Source organism: Trachypithecus francoisi, unplaced genomic scaffold (assembly GCF_009764315.1).
Source record: "Trachypithecus francoisi isolate TF-2019V2 unplaced genomic scaffold, Tfra_2.0 Lachesis_group4, whole genome shotgun sequence".
Taxonomy (NCBI): domain Eukaryota; kingdom Metazoa; phylum Chordata; class Mammalia; order Primates; family Cercopithecidae; genus Trachypithecus; species Trachypithecus francoisi.
In genome coordinates, this window is record NW_022681469.1 from 138132680 (window position 1) to 138157933 (window position 25254).

Consider the following 25254-nt stretch of genomic DNA (forward strand, 5'->3'; position numbering starts at 1 on the left):
AAGCTCTCTGGGTGAATGTAAGACAGGACCTGTCAAGGCCTCTGGCACAGCCTGGGGTTTGAGTCTAGAACCAGGAAGTCTGGAAACTGCAGGGCAATGCTGTAGTGCCTTGGCTGTGAGGCAGGGTGCTTTACCCTCCCTGAACTCCAGGCACTTCATCTGTAAAATGGAATTAATACTAGTTTTTGTTGTTGTTGTTGTTGTTGTTGTTGTTGTTGTTGTTGTTTGCCAGGGTTCTGAGGATTAGGGTTAATGTGTATGAACTAGCTGACCCAGAGAGGTTCACATCTGTTCTCATCCTCCTCACATTTGGGTGTTCTGTTATGTGACTCTGTCACTCATGTGCAAGCTCCAAAGGAGACTTGAACGAAAGTTCTTAAAAACAGAAGTAAAGCACAGACACTGGCCTGGATATCCTTGCTGGAAGGCACAGGTGGTGAAGGCATTTGGGGAAGATGAGACCGATGGGACAGGAAGCAGTGGGGGAGCGTGGAGTGGCAAAGGGGAGTGTTGGCATGGAGTTTGGGCAGGTGCCACCAGGGACCTGAACCTCTGCTTTTGTCTTTACAGTGACGGAAGGAAGAGACCAAGATGAATACAGAGGTGAGTTCTTTACAAAGACCAGTTTAAGGGATGCTTTTCTTACTGTGTCCTTCATTTCTCCTTTGCAGGATCTCCATTCCCTTTCAGAAACATCAGCACAAACTTGAGAACACTTCCCCTGCAGTCTACTGATGTACACGTGGTTCTGAGTGACGCAGGAAGAACTAGGCCCCTCTGAGTTCTTATCTGTGTCTGTCTGGCTTCATTCGAACTTACCCACTGCAGCTAATCCTGCAACAACACTCCTAGCTCTGGCTAGTAGTGGGGCATGGAGGTTGCTGAGCCCAGATCCCTGCTTTGTGTTATTCTGGAAACACTTTCTCTGCATTGTCTCCTTGGTGCTCTCACTTCCAGTTCTTTGATGCGTGGAGATGTCTAGCTCCTCATCCCTTTGTTTTTTCCTTTTGTTTTATCCATCAGCCCCTTCCTCTGTTCACTCCCTTCCAAGTGGAGCCTAGACCTTGGGGTTCATCACTTCAACCACTGCTGTGCCAATGCCCACTATGCTTTTCCCACTTGTCCTGTCCATCCACACGGCAAACACAGAGGCCGTCCCCACAAGAGGGGGGTCTTTGGTAAGTGGCACAGCCTTGTGCTGTTTGCAGCTGGCAGATGTCTCAGCGTCCTTATCTGGTGCTCAGCACCACCCGCCAGGCCCCCTGTCACTCTAGGCAGCTCCTTGCCAGTGCCCTGAACCCCCAGCTCCAGGTTTCATCCCTCTCCCTAAGCTCTGTCCTCCTCGAAGGTCCCCCTCACTCTTAGCATCAGGATCACTTTTCATTTTACAGAGGAAAATGTAAACATTCCATCTGACATCATCTCCCTCCATTCCTGCCTCTCCATTAGTCCTATTCCTCCTGTCACAGTGCAAGGGATGCTTGTCAGTGAGAGAGTTCCAGGTTGTGAACACCAGAAAGCCTGAGTTAGTGTGCCTTTTTCCTGCAAGTCCAGGTGAAGGGCAGGCTTCAGGGCTGGTCGATCCTGCGGCTCAGTGACCTCCTCAAGGATCCAGGAGCTTTTCACCTCTCTGCTCTCCATCCAGCTGTTCGTTGCATCCTAGGGCAGGTGCCCACGTGGCAGCAGGATGGCTGCAGTGGCAGTTGGGGCCACACATGTTCACATTCCCTTTCATCAGCACGAAGAAGTGGCTTCCGGCCACTCCTTCAGGGGAGTGGGAGCCTTTTTTTGAAGCCCCATCAAATGCCACCTTCGGTCTTATTGGCCAGAATCAGGTCCTGGACCATAGTGTGTCTGAGGAGCAGGGATTTTGTGTTTGGCTTCAGCTACTCAGGCCCATCCTGCAGCTTCCCCCATGCCCCAGGGCTGGATATGGAAAGGAGAAAGGGGTATGTATCCCTCTCTGGTATGAGACATTCCTGGTCCATTTTCATGCTGCTATAAAGAACTGCCCAAGACTGGGTAATTTAAAAAGGAAAGAGGTTTAATTGACTCACATTGCAGCATGGCTGGGGAGGCCTCAGGAAACTTAACAGTTATGGTGGAAGGCAAAGGGAAAGCAAGGCACCTTCTTCGCAAGGTGGCAGGAAGGAGAAGTGCTGAGTGAAGGGGGAAGACCCCCTTATAAAACCATCAGATCTCGTGAGAACTCACTCACTATCATGAGAACAGCATGGGGGAAACCGCCCCCATGATTCAGTTACTTCCACCTGGCTCCTCCCTTGACATACGGGGATTATGAGGATTACAATTCAAGAGGAGATTTGGGTGGGGACACAAAGCATAACCATATCACCTGGTGATGGTGTACCCTTCTCCTGCTCTGAAACTGCACACTCCTGCCTGCTCAGACCTTGTGCCGGCTCCTCAGTTATCTCCTTTGCCACCTGTATCATTAACCTAATTCCCACTACCTCTTTCTCATCAATATTTCAAAATGCTTTCTTCAGAACCAAACAACACCTCACATCTTGTCAAGTGACTGTTATCCTATCTTTCTCATCCCCTGCAAGGCAGGCTTCTCGAAAAAGATACCTGCAGTTAATTTCTCCATTTTCTCTTCCCTGGGCCATTCTCAGCCTGTTGCGGTCTAGTTTCTTTTCCCATATTATATACTGAAATGAGTCTTGTCAGGGTCAATGATGATCTCTGCAAATTTTATAAAAATGTATCTTGCAATAATGTAGATACATGTTCATATCACAAAACTCAGACTACAGAATGGAAAACAACCAAAAGTAAGTCTCCCTATTATTATATTATCTCGACCAGCCCTGTTCCACTTAGGGCTGACTTCTGGTAACCACTTTCTTGTGCCTCTGACCTCCTTATCTGAAGGCCCCTGTGGCTCACCCTGTGGCTTGCTCTAATTCTTAGGGTCTTTTAAGTTCTAAAGAAACAATAGAAGCTTTGCATTAATATTAAGCTTATACACCCTGGTCCAGGAGCAGTTCCATCAGTCATCAGTGATCTCTTCTGTCCTCTTTGATGGCTTTTCCTCTTAACCTTGCAAGAACATTCCTAGACTTGGTTTCTCCTTTGCTGTTCCTTACACACACACACACACAACACACACACACACATATATATATATATATATATATTTTTTTTTTTTTTTTTTGAGATAGAGCCTCATTCTGTCACCCAGCCTGGAGTACAGTGGCGTGATCTCTGCTCACTGCAACCTCTGCCTCCCGGGTTCATGCGATTGTCCCACTTCAGCCTACCGAGTAGCTGGGATTACAGGAGCACCACCACGCCTGGGTAATTTTTGTATTTTTAGTAGAGATGGGGTTTCACTATGTTGGCCAGGCTGGTCTTGAACTCCTGACCTCGAGTGATCCTCCCGCCTCGGCCTCCCAAGGTGCTGGGATTATAGGCATGAACCACTGTGCCTGGCTGTTCCTTACACATCTGTCCCTCGGTGTCAGAACGCCTTCTCCCTTCTCTCTTCTGTCCATTCCCACTGCAGTCTGACTGTGTTCTCACTGCTCTGCTTCTCAGGGGAAGGTACCAGTGAGCCCCACATTACCAAATTTGGCAGAAACGTTTTGCTTAAGCATTTGACACTATTGACCACACTTTTCTTGAAATGTCCCCTTGATACCCCAGGGTTTCTTTCTGTTTCTCAGACCACTTCTCAGAGTCTCTCTTAGGCTCCTCTTCTCCCTACTCCTTGGGAGTCTGTTTCCCAGCGCCCTGCCTGCTGCCCTGGGAGCTCATCTGCTCCCACAGCTTTTCTTGTCAGTTGTGTGTTTGGGCAAGTCCCAGATGGATCTGTTCACACAGGTACCTCCTCAGCTCCGGACATGTACGTCCAGCAGCCTGTCACTCATCTCAGTCAGAGCTGCCACAGGGACCCCAAGCCTGTTATAACTCAGGCTGGACTTGCTGCTTTCACTTGCCCCAAATCTGCTCCTCCTCGAAGGGCCATCCATCAGCCTGGCGCTCCAGTCCCCTCACTGTTCCCACACGCCAGCAGCCAGTGACCAAGGCTGTAAATCCTGTTATTGCCTTGATGTGGTCACCAAAATTTATGTGACACCACACTGTGCCAGACTCTAGACCTGGCCTGATGGCTGTAATGGTAAAAATGTAAGTGTGGTACTCATGCTCATGGAACTTACCACTAATTGGGACCACCATAACTTTCCAGTCTGTCCCTTCATTACCCTACTTCCTGCCTCCTCATCACTTCCTAATTCTTTTCTTCTCCTTTACTTTCCTCACTCTCCTCTAGGCCATTCCCTCTCCCTTTTGGAAGGCAGGGGGAAGAGACCTCAGGTACAGGGATGGTCTACACACCCAGTTCCTGACACATTGCCTCTGTTGCGCTGTGCAAGACTTACTTATTTTTTATTCCTTTTTTCTCCATCCCCATTCTAACTCTGCCAAAGACAACTATTCTAATGAATTAAGTGTTTTTCCTTTTTTATTTGTGTATGTTCATGAAAAATTTTGTTTTTGTGCAAATACCTTCTAAATTTATATACAGTAAGCTGGGCGCCGTGGCTTATGCCTGTAATCCCAGCACTTTGGAAGGCTGAGGCAGGCGGATCACCTGAGGTCAGGAGTTTGAGACCAGCCTGGCCAACATGGCAAAACCCCATTTCTACTAAAAATACAAAAATTAGTCAGTCATGGTGGCACATGCCTGTAATCCCAGTTACTCGGGAGGCTGAGGCAGGAGAATCACTTGAACCCAGGAGGCAGAGGTTGCAGTGAGCCAAGATCATACCATTGCACTCCAGCCTGGGCTACAGAGCGAGATTGCCTCAAAAAACAAACAAACAAACAAAAACATTTATATGCAGTAAAATTGCCTCTTTTTTTTGGTGTACAGGTTTACCCGTCAAAACACATGCATAACCATCACCCCAGGATGTCAGGATGCAGAACCTCACCCCAAAACATTCCCTTCTGTTGCCCCTTTATAGCCACAACCTCCCCTTGCTACTGACCCCTGGCAACATATATCACCTCCTGTGTGATATACTTTTTTTTTTTTCCTGAAACAGTCTTACCCTTGTCGCCCAGGCTAGAATGCAGTGGTGTGATCTCAGCTCACTGCAACCTCCGCCTCCCACTTCAAGCAATTCTCCAGCCTCAGCCTCCTGAGTAGCTGGGATTACAGGAGTGGGCCACCACGCCAGCTAATTTTTGTTTTTTCAGTAGAGACAGAGTTTTGCCATGTTGGCCAGGCTGGTCTTGAACTCCTGACTTCAAGTGACCTACCTGTCTCGACCTCCCAAAGTGCTGGGATTACAGGCATGAGCCACGGTGTCCAGCCTGATATACTTTTAATGTACATAATTGCATTTTATATCATTTATATCTCATTCTTCATTTTTCTGCATGTTCAACATATATAGTTAATCTCCTACACAGCAACCCAGAAGTCAATTGCTCTAAGTCACAGGGGGTTAAGGGGCATAATGGAGATCTAAGCCCCAATGTTTTTGACCCATTAATGCCTTTGTTCTTGTCTGTATCCAGCTAATCCCGTCCATCCAGTTCAAATGTCCTTTGTACTGCACAAACAGTTTTCTCAGAGTCCTCTCTCAGGAAGTCATACCTCCCTCTTATGAATTTCCATTGCGCTTTATGTATCTTTTCTTTTGTTACCTTCCCCTCCTGCTTTGACTGTAGCTGTCGGGGTTCCTCGCTCATCTTAGCATCCCCATGGCATCTGGCTTGATGCATGCATAGCTTATCTTCACTAAATGTCTGTTGACTAAATGATAGGATGATTCAGAGACTGTTAAGTAATCTAATGCAATCCATAGCTTGGGAGGGTCAGTGAAAATGTAGAGGAAGGAAATCATATGACAGAAATTTTCAAGCAAAACTTGTTGTGGCCTGGAGACTGGCTGGAGGGAGAAAGCACAGAAGGACCATCAGCCACAGTCAGCCTTTGATCTCAGGATGTTTGTTAAATGCAGGAATCACTCCAAGCATTTAAAACTGGGTGTTGGCCGAGCGCGGTGGCTCACGCCTGTAATCCCAGCACTTTGGGAGGCCAAGGCAGGCAGATCTTGAGGTCAGGAGATCGAGACCATCCTGGCTAACATGGTGAAACCCCATCTCTACTAAAAAATACAAAAAAAATTAGCCGGGCATGGTGTGGGCACCTGTAGTCCCAGCTACTCAGGAGGCTGAGACAGGAGAATGGCATGAACCCGGGAAGCGGAGTTTGCAGCGAGCCGAGATTGCACCACTGCACTCCAGCCTGGGCGACAGAGCAAGACTCCGTCTCAAAAAAAAAAAAAGGCCGGGCGCGGTGGCTCAAGCCTGTAATCCCAGCACTTTGGGAGGCCGAGACGGGCGGATCACGAGGTCAGGAGATCGAGACCATCCTGGCTAACATGGTGAAACCCCGTCTCTACTAAAAAATACAAAAAAACTAGCCGGGCGAGGTGGCGGGCGCCTGTCGTCCCAGCTACTTGGGAGGCTGAGGCAGGAGAATGGCCGGAACCCGGGAGGCGGAGCTTGCAGTGAGCTGAGGTCCGGCCACTGCACTCCAGCCTGGGCGACAGAGCGAGACTCCGTCTCAAAAAAAAAAAAAAAAACCTGGGTGCTGCCAGGATTCCTAGGGCTACTGGCTTTTGCCCACAAGTTCAGAGGACAGCCCGTCAGGAAGGGTGGATAATTGGAGTTTAGCACAGAGCATGAAATCCAGGGCGCAATGGGACAACCAGGTTGAAATGTCTTGGGAATGCGGCCTGGAAGAGAGGATGGCCCATAGCTCAGGATGCTTGTGGTCTTTGACATAGAGGTGGTCATAGAAACCCTGAGAATGAGGGATCCCCATACTCTGGGGATATGGGAGAGAGAGAAGAATAGAGGGATGAGGATTGAGCTTTGGGAAATATATACCTCTTGGGCAAAATGAAGAAAGAAAGTGAAATGTGAAAAGAAAACCTTGGTGGCGTGAGGTGAGAGAAGAAAGGAAGGAGTGAGTTTGAAGAAGGTCCAGGTAAGGGTTGTCCATGTCTGAAGTCCAGGAGCATGTGGCTGAGGAGAAGCCCTTGAATGTGGTGATGAGAAGGTATTGGATGACCCATGGTGAAGCAGGGAGGCATAGGAGTGAAAACCAATTGCAGCAGGGCCAGGAGGGGTGAGAGGAGTCAGGAGCACTTGGGGTCATTGGATGGGGCAGGGCAGGGACAGGGGCAGCAGAGGATGCTAAGCACTGTAGAGGGAGCCCCAGGAAGGGAGGTAGGAGTGAGCCAAGGCGCTGTACACTGCAGAGTTCTCACCTTCTTGGAGCAACCCTCTGATATTATGTCTGTTTTCAGTGGTTGTTTATATTTTAGATAATGAATACATCTGTGTGATTCTAAACTTTAAAGAAGAAAAAAAGAGAAAAAGATTTTCTGTGAGAAGCCCTCTTCCCTCCTATCCCTGTTTCCCAGCCACTCTGTTTTTCATGCTCCCAGCAAGACCATGTCGCCAGTTTCAGCGTTACAGGTTTCTGGGCTGTCCTTTCAAAGAGATTCTAAACATAGACAGTATGTTTTCTCTTTGGCTGCCACCCCTCCTGTTACTACACAGACTGTAGCGTACAGTGCACACTAGCCTGTCCTTTGCTTCTTTCACCCGATAATCTATCTTGGAGACCAGTCCCTTTCAATACATAAAGGGCTTCCTTGTTCTTTTTTTTTTTTTTTATAGCCATGTAATACTCTATTTCACAAGTCTATCGTAACTTTCAGAGCCAGTCTGTTATAATGACATATAGACTGTTTCCATCTTTTGCTTGTTATAAGCAAGGCTGCAGTAAGCCTAAGTCACTTGACTTGTGTAGCTCTGTAGGACACATTCTTACTATTGGATTTACCAGAGCAAAGGGCATTTGCATTTTAATTTGTAGTAAGTATTTCCAAGTTGCTCTCCATAAATTAGGTTTTTCTCTCCCTCCTGCAACATATGAACATGTCTGTTTTCCCAGGCCAACCAATGAGTTGTCAAACTTCTTTTTAATTCTTGCAAATAGTGGATGAAAATGACTAGCTTGTTCTGTCTGACTGCCTGGACTCTCCTTCCACCTTTTCATCACCTGCCCTCGTGCCTCACACCTTGAAGTTTTTCTACAGTGATTTTACATTTTTCTTCTACCCTCTTTATCTCAAAAAAAATTTTTTTCTAAGTTGGCAGAGCACATTCCTAACTTTCTGTGAACTCCATTTTTGTGTCTGGAGTGCCAAACACCAGCTTCTCTGAGTCCAAGGGTGGGGGCGCAAGTTCATTCTGTGACTGTGATTTGGACCTGAGTGAGTTTTTTAGTCACTTTGCTGTGCTTATGTGTCATTTTCTGCTGTCTCAAAACTGCTCCTCTTCTTCATTCCTTAAATACCACCTCTATGGGGCTGTTTGTAGTGGCATCTTCCCAAAGGTTCAGGATAGCAGAGCACAGCAGACAACTGAAAATGGAATTGTAGATGTCCTGGTTTCTAGAAGTCCATTGCTCCCTCCTTTTCTAGGCATTTCTCACTGGCTCCCTTCTCTGCAGATTTCAGCCTTTTGCTAACCTGCATGCACTTTCCCCTTTCCTCTGCCTCCTACTGGTTCCTAGCCCCAAAGTTTTAGTTGCTACTACAGAGTGGTCTAGCCATCTCTGATTTGCAGTTTCCCTTCAGAACGCACCTTCAAGATCCCTCACGTAAAATGAAGAGGCTCACATTAAAAGGCCTAACAAGTGATTTTTCTCAAAAATAAAGCTCTTTCCCTAAGAGGAGCTTGACTATTAAGATACCAGTGTTTTCCCTCATATCTTTTTTTTTTTTTTTGAGATGAAGTGTTGCTCTGTCACCTAGGCTGGAGTGCAGCAGCGCAATCTTAGCTCACTGCAACGCCTGCCTCCCCGGTTTAAGCGATTCTCCTGCCTCAGGCTACCAAGTAGCTGGGGTTACAGGTGCCTGCCACCACCATACCTGGCTAATTTTCTGTATTTTTAGTAGAGGCAGGGTTTCACTATGTTGGTCAGGCAAGTCTGGAACTCCTGACCTCAAGTGATCCATCCACCTCAGCCTCCTGGAGTGCTGGGTTTACAGACATGAGCCCCTGCACCTGGCCTTTCACCCCTATCTTGTCCCTGCATGTCAGTTTTGCAAGGCAATAATATTGAAACCAAATCCTAAAGCAGTTTATAATTTAGCCTGACACACTGTGCAAGCCAGGTTTTGTATGCAAGTTTGTGTGCATCATTAACTAATGAAATCTTAAAAAGCAGTTTGGCTTATTTATAGATAATAGAACTGTTTCTTAACCTTGTGGCTTTTTTTTAAGCTGGTAGAAGCATATACTGGTTATTATCTGGAATGTGGTAATTTGGTAACCTTAAGAGTGCCATAAATATTTAACCTAATAAGGGGATTGCTGGTCTTTTTTTGATTGAAAGGGAAACAGATATTAATATTTTATCATGAATATGTATTTTGACTATACACATTTCTCCAGAGGCTGTCTTACTGCTTTTTGGTAATTAGAAATTACGGGGGGAAAAAAAGAAGAAAAAAACTAGACTTGTAACCCAAAAAGGACTTACTTGGTGAAATTGTCAATTGTCAGTTGGGCACTGTGGCCACTCCTTCCTGTACTCTTCCCTGACTTCCAGAAGAGAAGCCAGGAACTAGGTCTCCCAGAGTCCCCTTTTATGTGTGAAGTCCGCTTGTTAGAAGCACTCCCAGGAAACTTGCAAGGCTGAATAAAGAGAGGCAGTTACTCATAGGAGACAGTTCCAGTCAGATGTGTGAGCCAAGGCTGGTGTACAGATTAGCAGCAGTGGGCAGTCAGGCTCTGTGAATCACTCTTCCCAAGCTGCAGGCTGAGAGAGGCTGAGATCCTTTCCAGACATCTTGGCTTCTGGGCAAGCTCTGGAGAATCTCTTGCTTCAATATTGAATTATATAGCAACAGTACGAGGTCTAGGAGAAAAGAAATGGAAGTGTACTGTTGTCAGGTTCTTTATAGTATATGTGGAATAGCACATAATATTACTTTAAAGTAGACTGTGGGCCGGGCGCGGTGGCTCAAGCCTGTAATCCCAGCACTTTGGGAGGCCGAGACGGGCGGATCACCAGGTCAGGAGATCGAGACCATCCTGGCTACCACGGTGAAACCCCATCTCTACTAAAAAATACAAAAAACTAGCCAGCCGTGGCGGCGGGCTCCTGTAGTCCCAGCTACTTGGAGGCTGAGGCAGGAGAATGGCATAAACCAGGAGACGGAGCTTGCAGTGAGCTGAGAACCGGCCACTGCACTCCAGCCCGGGCGACAGAGCGAGACTCCGTCTCAAAAAAAAAAAAAAAAAAAAGTAGACTGTGGTAAGTAAAATATATAATATAAAACCCTTAACTTCTGAAAAAGAGTTACAGCTAATAGCCAACAAATGGGATAAAATGGAATCATAATAAATATTCTAATTAATCCAAAATAAGGCAGGAAAAGAGGGGGAAAAGAACAGATTGAACAAATAGCAAGATTTCTAGAGAATTTGGATGGAAACCCAACCATATCAATAATCACAATGTAAATTGTCTAAACGTTTCAACTAAAAGGCAGAGATTGTTAGATTGAGTAAAAAAAAAAAACAGTAAGACCTAACTATATGCTGCCTACAAGAAACTAACTATAGATATGAAAACACACATAGATTAAATGTGAAAGGTTGGGGAAAAAATGTATTATGCTAACACTGATCAACAGAAATTGGGAATGGTTTGTTAATATCAGACAAAATAAATTATAGGGCAAAAAACATTACCAGGAATAAAAATGGTCATTTTAGAAAGATAAAGGGGTCAATTAATAAAAAAGACATAACCATCCTAAACATGTATGTATCTAATAATGGAGTTTTTAAATATGTGGGTCAAAACTGATAGAACTGAAAGAAGAAATACACAGTTATATACAATTATATTCAGAGATTTCAATACCCTCAATAATTGCTAGAGCAAGGAGACAGAAAATGAGGACACTCACTTATAGAACACTCCACCCAACAATAGTAGAATACAAATTCTTTTCAAGTGTGCCCAGAACATTAACCAAGATAGACCACATCAAGGATCATAAAATCTCTCAATAAATCTAAAAGGATTCAAATCATTTAAAGAATGTTCTCTAACCATAGTGGGATTAAATGAGAAATCAGTAATAGGAAAACATTTGGCAAATCCCCAAACATTTGGAAGAAATCCTGGAAGAAGACAAGAGCAGTGGGCATAGGAAGAGGGGCAGTCAGTGGGAGATGGTGACAACTGGGTACAAAGGTGAAGAAAAGGGGCAAATCTGAGAAGACATTCATGTTTCTATGCTCTGAGGCATCCAAGAAGTGAGTTTAAGGAATGCATGCAGATAATTTTTTTTTTTTTTTTTTGAGATAGAGTCTCGCTCTGTCACCCAGGCTGGAGTGCAGTGGCACAATCTTGGGTCACTGCAATCTCTGCCTCCCAGGTTCAAGCAATTCTCCTGCCTCAGCATCCCAAGTAGCTGGGATTACAGGCACCTGCCACCACGTCCTGCTAATTTTTGTATTTTTAGTAGAGACGAGGTTTCTCCATGTTGGCCAGGCTGGTCTCGAACTCCTGACCTCAAGTGATCCACCTGCCTCGGCCTCCCAAAGTGCTGGGATTACAGGCTTGAGCCACCATGCCCAGTGCATGGAGATAATTTTTATCAGTTTTTATTATACTGAGTTGCTGTATAACTTAAAAGTCGGTTTGATTTTTCACTGTAATACTGTTCACATACAGCCTCCAGCAGTGCATTTAAATAATATTTAAGATACCACAGTGTCTTAAATGTGGAACTCAGAAGGCTGTAGTGAAGAGTAAAAGCCTGTGGTTCCCACGCTGAGTAAGGTGACCAATCATGGTTTGCCCATTTGCCTCCTCTGCCAGCATCTGATGAAGAAGCTGTGCTCTCTGAATGACTCCCAGCAGTATCAGATTCACGTGTCTACTGGAGGAGGGACCCAGGGAGAGCAGAAGTACCAGGCCATGGGCTGGGTCTGGCTTAATGAGGAAAGCTCCCTCATTATTGGAGATGGGGCAGTAGAAGTGGAGAGCCAAATTGGGGGAACACTTTCTGTAGGTGCTCGGAAGGTTTTCAACCTAAAGACATGGTGGAGCACCTTCAGGAACAGGTTTTGGCGGGACTGACTTCTCTCCAAGCCCCCATTTCGGGGACTGTCTCATCCCATCCTGATGTCGTGGCTTCCTGTGTGTTCTGGGCTGGCTTCCATCTTGCTCGTCGGGACCCTGCCGGCTCCTTTATTTTGCTGTTCTCTGTTCAATGGCTTCAGTGTTTTCAAACTCCACCTTGGTCCCTTGTGTTTCAGCCCAAGAGGAAGTTTGGCGTGGTGGTGGTTGGTGTTGGCAGAGCCGGCTCCGTGCGGATGAGGGACTTGCGGAATCCACACCCTTCCTCAGCGTTCCTGAACCTGATTGGCTTTGTGTCCAGGTGGCTCACACTCTCTTTGTGCTTCACAATTTGTGGAAAGCCCAGTGAGGCAGATTAGCCGCAGGACATGGAGATTTTTCAGACCCAGGGCAGGGAGAGCCATCTCCTGACCGAGAATTGTGTTTAGGGTCAGCCCCACGAGATCTCAGGTTGGGATGGGTCTGGGAACTGAAGCTTGCTGGGCCTGCAGCTGGGACGCACAGTAGGTTGGCCTGGGGAGACTGGAAGACAGAGGCAGGAGGGTGAGCTCAAGGCTGACAGAGAAGGGGCACAGCCAACATATGTATGGGGCTTTGGCCTGAAAGGCTTTCGGTGTGCACCAGGGAATCCTGACATAGTCATCATGACAGCCGTCCTAGGTGGTTCTGGGCTCTACATGTGATATTTCCTTCTAGGTAGCGTGATCAACCCCCCAGTTTACAGATAAGGAGGCTGAACCACGGAAAGGTTAAGTAATCTGCCTGAGGTCACACAGCTGGAAAGTCTAAGAACTGAAGTTGAGCAGAAGTCTGTTTCCAAAGCCCATCTTTTAAACACTATGTGTTCTTTTCCCATTGGTAATTTTGAGCCTCACTTTTTTTTTTTTTTTTTTTTGAGACAGGGTCTCACTCTGTCACCCAACCTGCAGTGCAATGGTGCAATCACAGCTCACTGCAGTCTTGACCTTCTGGGCTCAAGTGATCCTCCTGCCTCAGCCTCCTGAGTAGCTGGGACTATAGACACACACCACCATGCCTGACTAATTTTTTTTTTTTTTTTTGGTAGAGACAGTTTCTCCCTATGTTGCCTAGACTGGTCTCAAACTCCTGGGGTCAAGTGTTCCTCCTGCCTCAGCCTCCCAAAGTGCTGAGATTACAGGCATGAGCCACCACACGCAGCCTCCCGCTTTTCTTTAAGGATTCATTTATCTCCAGTCAGAATCAAACCACCTTGTTTCTTCTTCCCTGCCCCATGCTCAGCTCTTCCGCTCACCCCTATACACACGTACACACACACACACACACCACTCACCAGACTAATCCTGTATAACATCATTTGTCAATATTAATCGTGAACTAGATACAGGCATCAGACTAATCCTGTGTAACATCATTTATCCATTTTAATTGTGGGCTAGGTGCAGGCACTGGGCTGGGCCTGGAGACATGGCAGTGAACAAGTTAGGCAACTCTTTTTCTAGTGCTTTGAAGACATCAGATAAATATTTACACAAAGCGTAAGTAACGATTGTGATGGTCCATGCAGAAGTTTTTTCATGTTTTCGTTCATGGGGCCATCCTCTTCCTGCCTGTCTCAAAACGTGGCCCCACTTTTAAGGATTTAAAATGGGCTTTGGGGCACCAGGGAGACCCAGGAGTGCTAGAATCTGCCCTTGGCCAGGCTTCTCCTCCCCATAAGATTCCAAGGGAGCTGCACACAAATGGGAGAGCAAAGTTAAGATCAGGCAGCACAGTAACCCCCATCACACCCCTGTCTGGAGCTGGAACCATGCACAGCACTTGGGTTCAAGGCTGAAGTGGGACCTCTCCTTTTGCCTTAAGCCCCAGTCCTCTGCCAGTTGGCTTCCAGATCAGCTCAGTGGGAACAGGTACACTACCCAGGTTGTGTGGGAGGATGGCCAGGTCACACCCCTGCATGACAGCCCTGCCAGTACTCACACAGTTTCCCTCTTGACATACCCTTCCCCCCGACCTACCTGCTAAGTTCTACCACCTCCTCAGGAAGCCTTTTCTAGTGTATTCCTTTCTGTCCCTGAGTCTCCACCTCCTACTTCCAAGCAGCACATTTCTCCTGGTAGTCTTGTGGTAGTGGTATGTACACGTGTGTGTGTGTGTGTGTGTGTGTGTGTGTGTGTGTGTTTCCTCTAGCAGACTGAGCTCATTGAAAGGCAAGGATTTTCATTTGTTCTCCATGATTTCTCCTACAGTGCCTAGTACCTAATAGGCAAACAATAAGTATTGCTGAAATTGAGCAATTTAGTTTGGGTGGCCCCATTAGAAGAAACCTAACATAATACTTTTTGGGAACTAAATTTCCCCAAATGCTTTCTGCCCGCTGCAGCTCAGCTGGAGCTCTGAGCTGGCTGAGGGCCTCCTGCTTGCTGGCTGTCCCACATTCTCCCATGACTGCCACCCTTAGAGGGCTACTCTCCTGCCCCAGCCACTGCACTGGGCGGTGTATGGACTGCTGGGGCTTTGACTCTTAGAACACTGCAGCTCCCCCATGCTCTAGAAGAGTCAGAAGGCCTTGGGTTGCCCTCCTGCCTCTGCTCCTGGTTAGTCAAGGCTATCACTGCCTATTATGTGCTAGGCACTGTAGGAGAAATCGTGGAGAACAAATTCCTCACCTTCCAATGAGCTCAGTCTGCCAGAGGGAGGAAGACACACACACACACACACACACACACACACACACACACACCACATATGCGTACATACTGCTGGGCTTCGTTAGCTTAGCTATAAAGGAGCTTGAAGTCGTATGCCAGTTTGCACCCTAAATGTGTTAGTGTATTGGATTTGGATTAGGTTTGGTAGTCACAATGTTTGGCCAAGTGCTTGGAACTGGAAGTGACCATAGAGATCACTTCTCATGAGATAAAAGTAGATTGTTCCTTTTATTTTTGTCTTATATTATTTTTGAGGAGTCTTGCTCTGTTACCCAGGCTGGAGTGCTGTGGCGCAATCTCAGCTCACTGCAACCTCCATCTCCCGGATGCAAGTGATTCTCCTGCCTCAGTCTCCCAAGTAGCTGGGATTACAGGCGTTCGCCACCACGCTTGGCTAACTTTTGTATTTTTTGTAAAGACAGGGTTTCACCATGTTGGCCAGGCTGGTCTTGAACTCCTGACCTCAAGTGATCCACCCGCCTCAGCCTCCCAAAGTGCTAGGATTACAGGCTTGAGCCACTGCACCCAGCTGTTTCTTTTATTTTAGAGATGAAGTAATTCAAGACACTCTCAGGTCATACAAGCTGTAAACGGTACTGTTGGCACTCAGTGCCAGATCCCCTGACTTGAACCCTGAGGCTGTTTTTCTCACTCCACAATGGAAAACAACCTGGAAGTGGGAGAGAAGAAACTCATTTCTTCATTTCTGGCAGTGGGTCACCAGGACCTTGTTGGGAGGAGGGGAGAAGGATGGTGCTCCTTTCTTCTGTCTACCATTGAGTTCCATTTCTCTGTTACTCTGAAATAGAAGGGAGCTTGGGAGCATTGATGGAGTCCAGCAGATTTCTTTGGAGGATGCTCTTTCCAGCCAAGAGGTGGAGGTTGCCTATATCTGCAGTGAGAGCTCCAGCCATGAGGACTACATCAGGTGGGTTTTCTACACAGGCAGTCCTTGCCTTACACAGCAGTACAGTACTGGAAAAATGAGCAAGCAAGCTAAAACACCCTGCAAAGGTGTCAGAAGAGTCAATGAGAAAATTACAGTTGCTCTGTGACCAATCACAGAAATGTCAAAACATTAAGAAATTCTTATTGTTGGGTCTAAATATATAAGGAAAGGAAAAAATAGTAAAATTAGTATTTAGTATGTGTAATTTGAAACATTAGAAACATTCAGAATTAAAATGTTTTATTTCTCTGTAAAAACCCATCGAGAGTAGTTTTTAACAGCAGTGGCCTCCTTCTTCTCACCAGACAGTTTAGGATGTGAAACCAGCATCCTTGGCGAATTATACTCCTTTCTCAGTTTGGATCAGCTTCCAACGTTTTCTCCTTTGTATTTTCAATGTCATAAAATAACAGTGAGAGTTCCTTTAACCCTCAGGACCTGGCAGCTAACAGGTAAGTGCTAGCTGCCTTCCTCAGTCTAGCTTCCTTCTAGGTTCTTACAGCTGCTCCCACCATGCTGTTCCCACGGGTAAGATGCTTCCTCTTTATCAGTCTAGCTCTAGAGTGGACAAAAACACCTTTCCTTGGCTTTTCTTAACCTTTTCTGGCACTAGAGTGTATTTCATTAAGAAAAGTGATTCTGTCATAAGTCCCACGCTTATAAATATTTGTACCCTGGTATCCACAGAATGAAATCTGAACTGCTGAGCACAGAATTCTAGGTCCTTCACGGTCAGGCTCCCAGCTACTTTTCTGACATTATTATCTTCCATGGTCTGTAGCCCATTCCCCTGCCACACTGAAATTTGTCATTTGAACAAAGCCCCACAAATGCCCAAGCCCCAACATACGGTGCTCACAGTGAAATATACTCATCATGTTGCACCTGGAAAATGTCTGCTCATACTTTGAGACCCAATTCACAGGTCCTTAGTGAAATCTTTTCAGACTGCCTCAGGCAAAGCTAGCTACTGTGGGTTTTGTAGCCTTTATAGCTACCATGTGGTAATAGGAAATTTATTTGTTTTTTTTTTTTTTTTTTTTTTTAGGAAATTTATTTGTTAATGTGTCTTTATTTCTCTTCCAGAGTAATTGGTAAATAGTACTTAGTTGAATAAATGAATGGTTGGATGTTCAAATTAACACATAACTAGAAAGTCATTCTGTCACAGGATAGTAGAAAACAATGTGGGATACAATTCTTCCTCCATATCCAGTGGCACTGACTCCTACCCCCAGTCATGACACATTCACACACAGAAACTCTCAGGCCTTTATAACATTCTGTTCTCTATTATGCAGAGCATTTTAGTGAAGCTTATTCGAAGTGTTCTTTCTCTGTATTTGTCTCGTGTACCAAAGGCAGTTCCTTAATGCTGGCAAGCACGTCCTTGTGGAATACCCCATGACACTGTCGTTGGCGGCCGCTCAGGAACTGTGGGAGCTGGCTGAGCAGAAAGGTAATGTACACTCTGTCTGTCTGGAATACAGACCCTCTTACCAAGAGTTTCTGCCTCCAGGATTTCTGTGATATCATCTTTATGCCTTTAAACCTTAACTCCGGCCGGGCGCGGTGGCTCAAGCCTGTAATCCCAGCACTTTGGGAGGCCGAGACGGGCGGATCACGAGGTCAGGAGATCGAGACCATCCTGGCTAACACGGTGAAACCCCGTCTCTACTAAAAAAATACAAAAAACTAGCCGGGCGAGGTGGCGGGCGCCTGTAGTCCCAGCTACTCGGGAGGCTGAGGCAGGAGAATGGCGTAAACCCGGGAGGCGGAGCTTGCAGTGAGCTGAGATCCAGCCACTGCACTCCAGCCTGGGTGACAGAGCGAGACTCCGTCTCAAAAAAAAAAAGACTTTCCCAGACCAGGCGCAGTGGCTCATGCCTGTCATCCCAGCACTTTGGGAGGCCAAGGAACTCAGGACAACCCTGGGCAACATAATAAGACCCTGTTTCTACAAAAATCTTTTACAACTTTTTTTTTTTTTTTTTTTGGTGGGGGACAGTCTTGCTATGTCACCCAGGCTGGAGTTCAATGGCACCATCTCAGCTCACTGCAACCTCCGCCTCCTGGGTTCAAAAAATTCTCCTTCCTCAGCCTCCTGAGTAGCTGGGATTACAGGCGCCCACCACCATGCCCAGCTGATTTTTGTATTTTTAGTAGAGGTGGGGTTTCACGATGTTGGCCAGAATGGTCTCGAACTCCTGACCTCATGATCCACCCACCTCGGCCTCCCGAAGTGCTGGCATGAGCCACCGTGCCCGGCGTACAAAATTTTTAATTACAAGAAGAAAAAAAAAGACTCAGCTGGGCACAGTGGCTCACACCTGTAATCCCAGCACTTTGGGAGGCTCTGATGGGTAGATTATTTGAGCCCAGGAGTTTGAGACCAGCCTGGGCAACATGGCGAAACCCCATCTCTACTGAAACTATGAAAATTAGCTGGGTGTGGTGGTGCACCCCTGTGGTCCCAGCTACTTAAAAGTTCACTTGAACCTTGGGAGGTTGAGGCTGCAGTGAACCATGATCGGGCCACAGCAGTCTAGTCTGGACAACAGAGTGAGACCCTGTCTCAAAAATAAAAATAAAAATTATTTAAAAGACTTACCCAGACAAACAAGAACCAAGTGAGTTGATCACTACTAGACCTGCCCTACAGGAAATGCTAAAGGAGGTCTTTCAAGTTAAAGAAAACACTAGACAGCAACACAAAAATATTGCTCTCTGGTAAAGGTAAATATAAAGACAAATACAGACTTCCGTAGTATTCTAATGTTGACATATAAATCACTTTAGGCCAGGCACAGTGGCTCAAGCCTGTAATCCCAGGAATTGGGGAGGCCTAGGCAAGCAGATCATTTGAGGTCAGGAGTTCGAGACCATCCTGGCCAACATGGTGAAATCCCATCTCTACTAAAAATAAAAAAATTAGCTGGGTGTGGTGGCACATGTCTATAGTCACAGCTACTCAGGAGGCTAAGGCAGGAGAATTGCTTGAACCTGGGAGGCGGAGGTTGCAGTGAGCTGAGATGGTGTGACTGCACTCCAGCCTGGGTAACACTGTGAAATTCTATCTCTAAATTATATAAATAAATATCACTTTAAATGCTGGTATAGAATTTAAAAGACAAAAACAAAAATACAAATCTATGTTAATGGATGTATAATATAAAAAGATGTAATTGGTAACATTAATAACAAATGGGGGGTCGGAGATATAAAGGAGTAGAATTTTGTATGTGAAGAATTTTGTATTTGAAGTTAAGTTATTAGCAGTTTAAAATAGATTGTGCAGTCGGGTGTGGTGGCTCATGCCTGTCATCCCAGCACTTTGGGAGGCTGAGGCTGGTGGATCACCTGAGGTCAGGATTTCAAGACGAGCCTGGACAACATGGTGAAACTCCGTCTCTAATAATAATACAAAAATTAGCCAGGCATGGTGGCACGTGCCTATAGTCCCAGCTACTCAGGAGGCTGAGGCAGGAGAATCACTTGAACCCAGGAGGTGGAGGTTGTGGTGAGCTGAGATTGCACTACTGCACTCCATCTAGCCTGGGCAACAGAGCGAGACTCCGTCTCCACAAAAAAAAAAAAAAAAAATACAAAAAAATTAGCTGGGCCTGGTGGCGTGTGCCTGTAATCCCAGCACTTCAGGAGGCCAAGGAGGGCAGATCACGAGGTCAAGAGTTCAAGACCAGCCTGGCCAAAATTGTGAAACCCCGTCTCTACTAAAAATACAAAAATTAGCCGGGTGTGGTGGCACACACATGTAGTCCCAGCTACTAGGGAGGCTGAGGCAGGACAATTGCTGGAACCCAGGAGGCAGAGGTTGCAGTGAGGGAGATCGCACCACTGCACTCCAGCCTGGGCAACAGAGCGAGACTGTTCAAACAAAACAATACAAAACTGATGAGATGTAATGAAAGCAGTACTAAGAGAGAAGTGGATAGTTGTAAATGCTTACATTAAACAAGAAGAAAGATCTCAAATCAACATCCTAACTTTACATTTCAAGGGACTAGGAAAGGAAGAGCAAACTCAATCGAAAATTAGCAGAAAAAAGCAAGTAAATATTAGAACATAAATAAAATAGAGAGTAGAAAAGCAATAGAAAAAAAACCCAACAAAACCAAGTGTTGGTTTTTTTGAAAAAAAATCCATAAAATTGACAGAATTTTAGCAGATTAAGAAAAAAACAGTCAGCTGGGCACAGTGGCTCACGCCGGTAATCCAGCACTTCAGGAGGCCAAGGAGGGCAGATCACGAGGTCAAGAGTTCAAGACCAGCCTGGCCAAAATTGTGAAACCCCGTCTCTACTAAAAATACAAAAATTAGCCAGGCATGGTGGCACGTGCCTATAGTCCCAGCTACTCAGGAGGCTGAGGCAGGAGAATCACTTGAACCCAGGAGGTGGAGGTTGTGGTGAGTGGAGGTTGTGGTGAGCTGAGATTGCACTACTGCACTCCATCTAGCCTGGGCACAGAGCGAGACTGTCTCACAAAAAAATAAAAAGGCCAGGCATGGTGGCTTATGCCTGTAATCCCAGCACTTTGGGAGGCCAAGGCGGGCGGATCCGAGGTCAGGAGATCGAGACCATCCTGGCTAACATGGTGAAACCCTGTCTCTGCTAAAAAAAAAAAAAAAAATACAAAAAAATTAGCTGGGCGTGGTGGCAGGCACCTATAGTCCCAGCTACTTGGGAGGCTGAGGCAGGAGAATGGCGTGAACCCAGGAGGTGGAGCTTGCAGTGAGCAGAGACCGTGTGCCACTGCACTCCAGCCTGGGCAACAGAGCGAGACTCCGTCTCCACAAAAAAAAAAAAAAATACAAAAAAATTAGCTGGGTGTGGTGGCACATGTCTATAGTCACAGCTACTCAGGAGGCTAAGGCAGGAGAATTGCTTGAACCTGGGAGGCGGAGGTTGCAGTGAGCTGAGATGGTGTGACTGCACTCCAGCCTGGGTAACACTGTGAAATTCTATCTCTAAATTATATAAATAAATATCACTTTAAATGCTGGTATAGAATTTAAAAGACAAAAACAAAAATACAAATCTATGTTAATGGATGTATAATATAAAAAGATGTAATTGGTAACATTAATAACAAATGGGGGGTCGGAGATATAAAGGAGTAGAATTTTGTATGTGAAGAATTTTGTATTTGAAGTTAAGTTATTAGCAGTTTAAAATAGATTGTGCAGTCGGGTGTGGTGGCTCATGCCTGTCATCCCAGCACTTTGGGAGGCTGAGGCTGGTGGATCACCTGAGGTCAGGATTTCAAGACGAGCCTGGACAACATGGTGAAACTCCGTCTCTAATAATAATACAAAAATTAGCTGGGCCTGGTGGCGTGTGCCTGTAATCCCAGCTACTCCAGAGGCTAAGGCATGAGAATCGCTTGAATGCAGAAGGTGAAGGTTGCAGTGAGCCAAGATTGCACCATTGCACTTTAGCCTACGTGACAGAGTGAGACTTCATCTCAAAAATTAAATAAATAAATAAATATTATAGATTGTGCCTGTAATCTCAGCACTTTGGGAGGCCGAGGCGGGTGAATCACCTGAGGTCAGTAGTTCAAGACCAACCTGGCCAACATGCTGAAACCCCATCTCTACTAAAAATACAAAAATTAGCCGGGTGTGGTGGCACACACATGTAGTCCCAGCTACTAGGGAGGCTGAGGCAGGACAATTGCTGGAACCCAGGAGGCAGAGGTTGCAGTGAGGGAGATCGCACCACTGCACTCCAGCCTGGGCAACAGAGCGAGACTGTTCAAACAAAACAATACAAAACTGATGAGATGTAATGAAAGCAGTACTAAGAGAGAAGTGGATAGTTGTAAATGCTTACATTAAACAAGAAAAAAGATCTCAAATCAACATCCTAACTTTACATTTCAAGGGACTAGGAAAGGAAGAGCAAACTCAATCGAAAATTAGCAGAAAAAAGCAAGTAAATATTAGAACATAAATAAAATAGAGAGTAGAAAAGCAATAGAAAAAAAACCCAACAAAACCAAGTGTTGGTTTTTTTGAAAAAAAATCCATAAAATTGACAGAATTTTAGCAGATTAAGAAAAAAACAGTCAGCTGGGCACAGTGGCTCACGCCGGTAATCCCAGCACTTCAGGAGGCCAAGGAGGGCAGATCACGAGGTCAAGAGTTCAAGACCAGCCTGGCCAAAATTGTGAAACCCCGTCTCTACTAAAAATACAAAAATTAGCCAGGCATGGTGGCACGTGCCTATAGTCCCAGCTACTCAGGAGGCTGAGGCAGGAGAATCACTTGAACCCAGGAGGTGGAGGTTGTGGTGAGTGGAGGTTGTGGTGAGCTGAGATTGCACTACTGCACTCCATCTAGCCTGGGCAACAGAGCGAGACTGTCTCACAAAAAAATAAAAAGGCCAGGCATGGTGGCTTATGCCTGTAATCCCAGCACTTTGGGAGGCCAAGGCGGGCGGATCCGAGGTCAGGAGATCGAGACCATCCTGGCTAACATGGTGAAACCCTGTCTCTGCTAAAAAAAAAAAAAAAAATACAAAAAAATTAGCTGGGCGTGGTGGCAGGCACCTATAGTCCCAGCTACTTGGGAGGCTGAGGCAGGAGAATGGCGTGAACCCAGGAGGTGGAGCTTGCAGTGAGCAGAGACCGTGTGCCACTGCACTCCAGCCTGGGCAACAGAGCGAGACTCCGTCTCCACAAAAAAAAAGAAAAAAAAAATTAAAGACTCAAACTAAAGTCAGAAGCGAAAGAGGAGACTTTACAGCCAATGCTGCTGAAATAAAAAGGATTATGAGACTACAATGAGCAGTTATACAATTGTTATACTCCAACAATCGGATAACCTAGAAAGGGATAAATACCTAGTAGCATATAACCTACTAAGACTGAATCATGAAGAAACAAAAATCTGAACAGATTTATAACTAGTAAGGAGATTGAATCAGTAATTAAACACCTCCCAATAAAGAAAAGCCTAAAACCAAATGGCTTCACTGGAGAACTCTACCAAGTGTTTCAGTGTCTTCAAAAAGTGGTCCCAGGAAAACAGGATATCCACATGCAAAAGAATGAAGTTGGACACTTACCTTACACCACATTTAAAAATCACCCAAATGAATTAAAGAACTAAATTTAAGACCTAAAACTATAATATTGTTAGAAGAAAACATGGGAAAGCATCATGACATTGGATTTGGCAATAATGTCTTACATAAACATCAAAAATACAGGCAAAAAAAGCAAAAACAGACAAATGGACTAATCAAACTTAAAACCTTCTGTGCCTCAAAGGAAGCAATCATCCGGGTGAAAAAGCAGTCTCCGTAATGGGTGAAGATATCTGCAAATCTTATCTTTGATAAGAAATCAGTATCCAGAATGTCTAAAGAACTCTACAACTCAACAACAACAAACAAACCAAATAAACTGATTTTAAAATGGGCAGAGGACTTGGATAGACATTTTTCTGAAGAGATTATACAGACGGTAAACAATCATATGGAAAGATGCTCAATACCACTAATCCTTATAGAAATGCAAATCAAATCCACAACCACATCAGTCAGCAGCCATCAACATGGAAGCAAGACCTTCCTCCAGCAAAAAGATGGAGGATCAGATGGTAGCATTTTTTGTTTGTTTTTATTTTTTGGTTTTTTAAGACAGTCTTGCCCTGTTGCCTAGGCTTGAGTGCAGTGGTGCAATCTCAGTTCACTGCAGCCTCCACCTCCTGGGTTCAAATGATTCTTGTGCCTCAGCCACCTGAGTAACTGGGATTATAGGTGCACACCACCACGCACAGCTAATTTTTCTATTTTTAGCCGAGATGGGGTTTCACCATGTTGGCCAGGCTGGTCTCGAACTCCTGGCCTCAAGTGATCCACCCGCCTGAGCTTCCCAAAGTGCAGGAATTACAGGCATAGGCCACCATGCCCAGCTCAATAATGTGTTTTTAAATTAAGGTATATACATTGTTTTCCTAAATATGGTGTTATCACATACTTAACAAACTACTATATAGTATAACTATAACTTGTATATGCACCGAGAAACTAAAATATTCATGTGACTCCCTTTATTGCAATATTCACTTTATTGTGGTGGTCTGGAATGAAGCATGCAGAATCTCTGAGGTATGCACGTAACCATATACAACCATCAAAATCTGGAAATTGGCACTGGTACATTACAACAATCTAATCCTCAAGCCTCATTCAAATTTCACCAGTTGTCCCAATAACATTCTTTATGGCAAAATGACTGAGTTCAAAATCATGTATTATCTTTTGTTGACATGTCACTTTTAGTGTCCTTCATTCTGGACAGTTCCCTTTTCTTGACAATTATAAATATTACAGTTAGTTATTGTGTAAAATGTCCCTAAATTTGAATATATCTGATGTTTCTTCATGACTAGATGGGGTATGCATCTTTCACAGAAATATTATGGAAGCGGCCAGGCACAGTGGCTCACGCCTGTAAACCTAGCACTTTGGGAGGCCAAGGCCGGGAATTACTTGAGGTCAGGAGTTCAAAACCAGCCTGGCCAACACTGTGAAACCGTCTCTACTAAAAATACCAACAAAATTAGCCAGGCATGATGTGGGCACCTGTAATCCCAGCTACTCGGGAGGCTGAGGCAGGAGAATTTCTTGAACCCGGGAGGCAGAGGTTGCAGTGAGCCGAGATCACATCACTGTACTCCAGCCTGGGTGACAGAGCGAGACTCCATCTCACACACACCGAAAAAAAGGAAACGATGCTGTTTTTCACATTGTGTTCTGTCAGGTAACATCCTTTATCAGTTCATCTAATTACTAATGATATAACTTCATTAGGTGGTATCTGACAGGCTTTTCCACTGAAAGTTACTTTTTTCCCTTTGTAATCAGTGATTATTTTTTGAGAAGGTAGTTTATAACTAGTTAAATACCCATTCTCATCACACTTTCTGATATTCATTTATTATTTTATGTCAGTAGGAACTCATGGCTTTGTTTTTCTATTCAGTACTGTTGTTACTTTTTATTATTCATATTGATGTCCACATTGTTCCAAATTTGCTCAGTGGGGAACCTCTTCCTGCCAGCTCCCTTGTCATTTTGTTATGTTTCCATTATTCTTTGAATTCTTGCTTTCTGGCACAAAGTGGTTAAGGCTCATCTTGTACTTTCTCTGTCTCAGCCTTGGAATTAGTCAGTTCTCCAATGGCTAGTAACGTTTTGATGGCAAGATTGGACACTGGGTGTGCTTATGGCTTTGGGCTATCTCTGCAAGCCCTTTCAGTGAACAGACCTGAGGATATATGGATACGGATGTGTGTGTGTACTGTAGTTACCATGTGTGTTTATCACAATCAGGCATTGAGGGAATGACAGAAAAACA

General features: G+C 45.3%; 1 protein-coding gene across 4 annotated transcripts in view; it reads left to right on the forward strand.

Annotated features, from left to right (window-relative positions):
* BLVRA (biliverdin reductase A) overlaps positions 1 to 25254 on the forward strand; it is a 45750-nt gene that overhangs the window by 10152 nt on the left and 10344 nt on the right. For all 4 annotated transcript variants that reach the window (XM_033193944.1, XM_033193946.1, XM_033193945.1 and 1 more), the window contains exons 2-5: positions 571 to 603; positions 12406 to 12527; positions 15725 to 15844; positions 17227 to 17324. In XM_033193944.1, the coding sequence (XP_033049835.1) occupies positions 592 to 603; positions 12406 to 12527; positions 15725 to 15844; positions 17227 to 17324 (352 nt within the window). In that variant the 5' untranslated portion in view covers positions 571 to 591. The remainder of the gene's footprint in view (positions 1 to 570; positions 604 to 12405; positions 12528 to 15724; positions 15845 to 17226; positions 17325 to 25254) is intronic.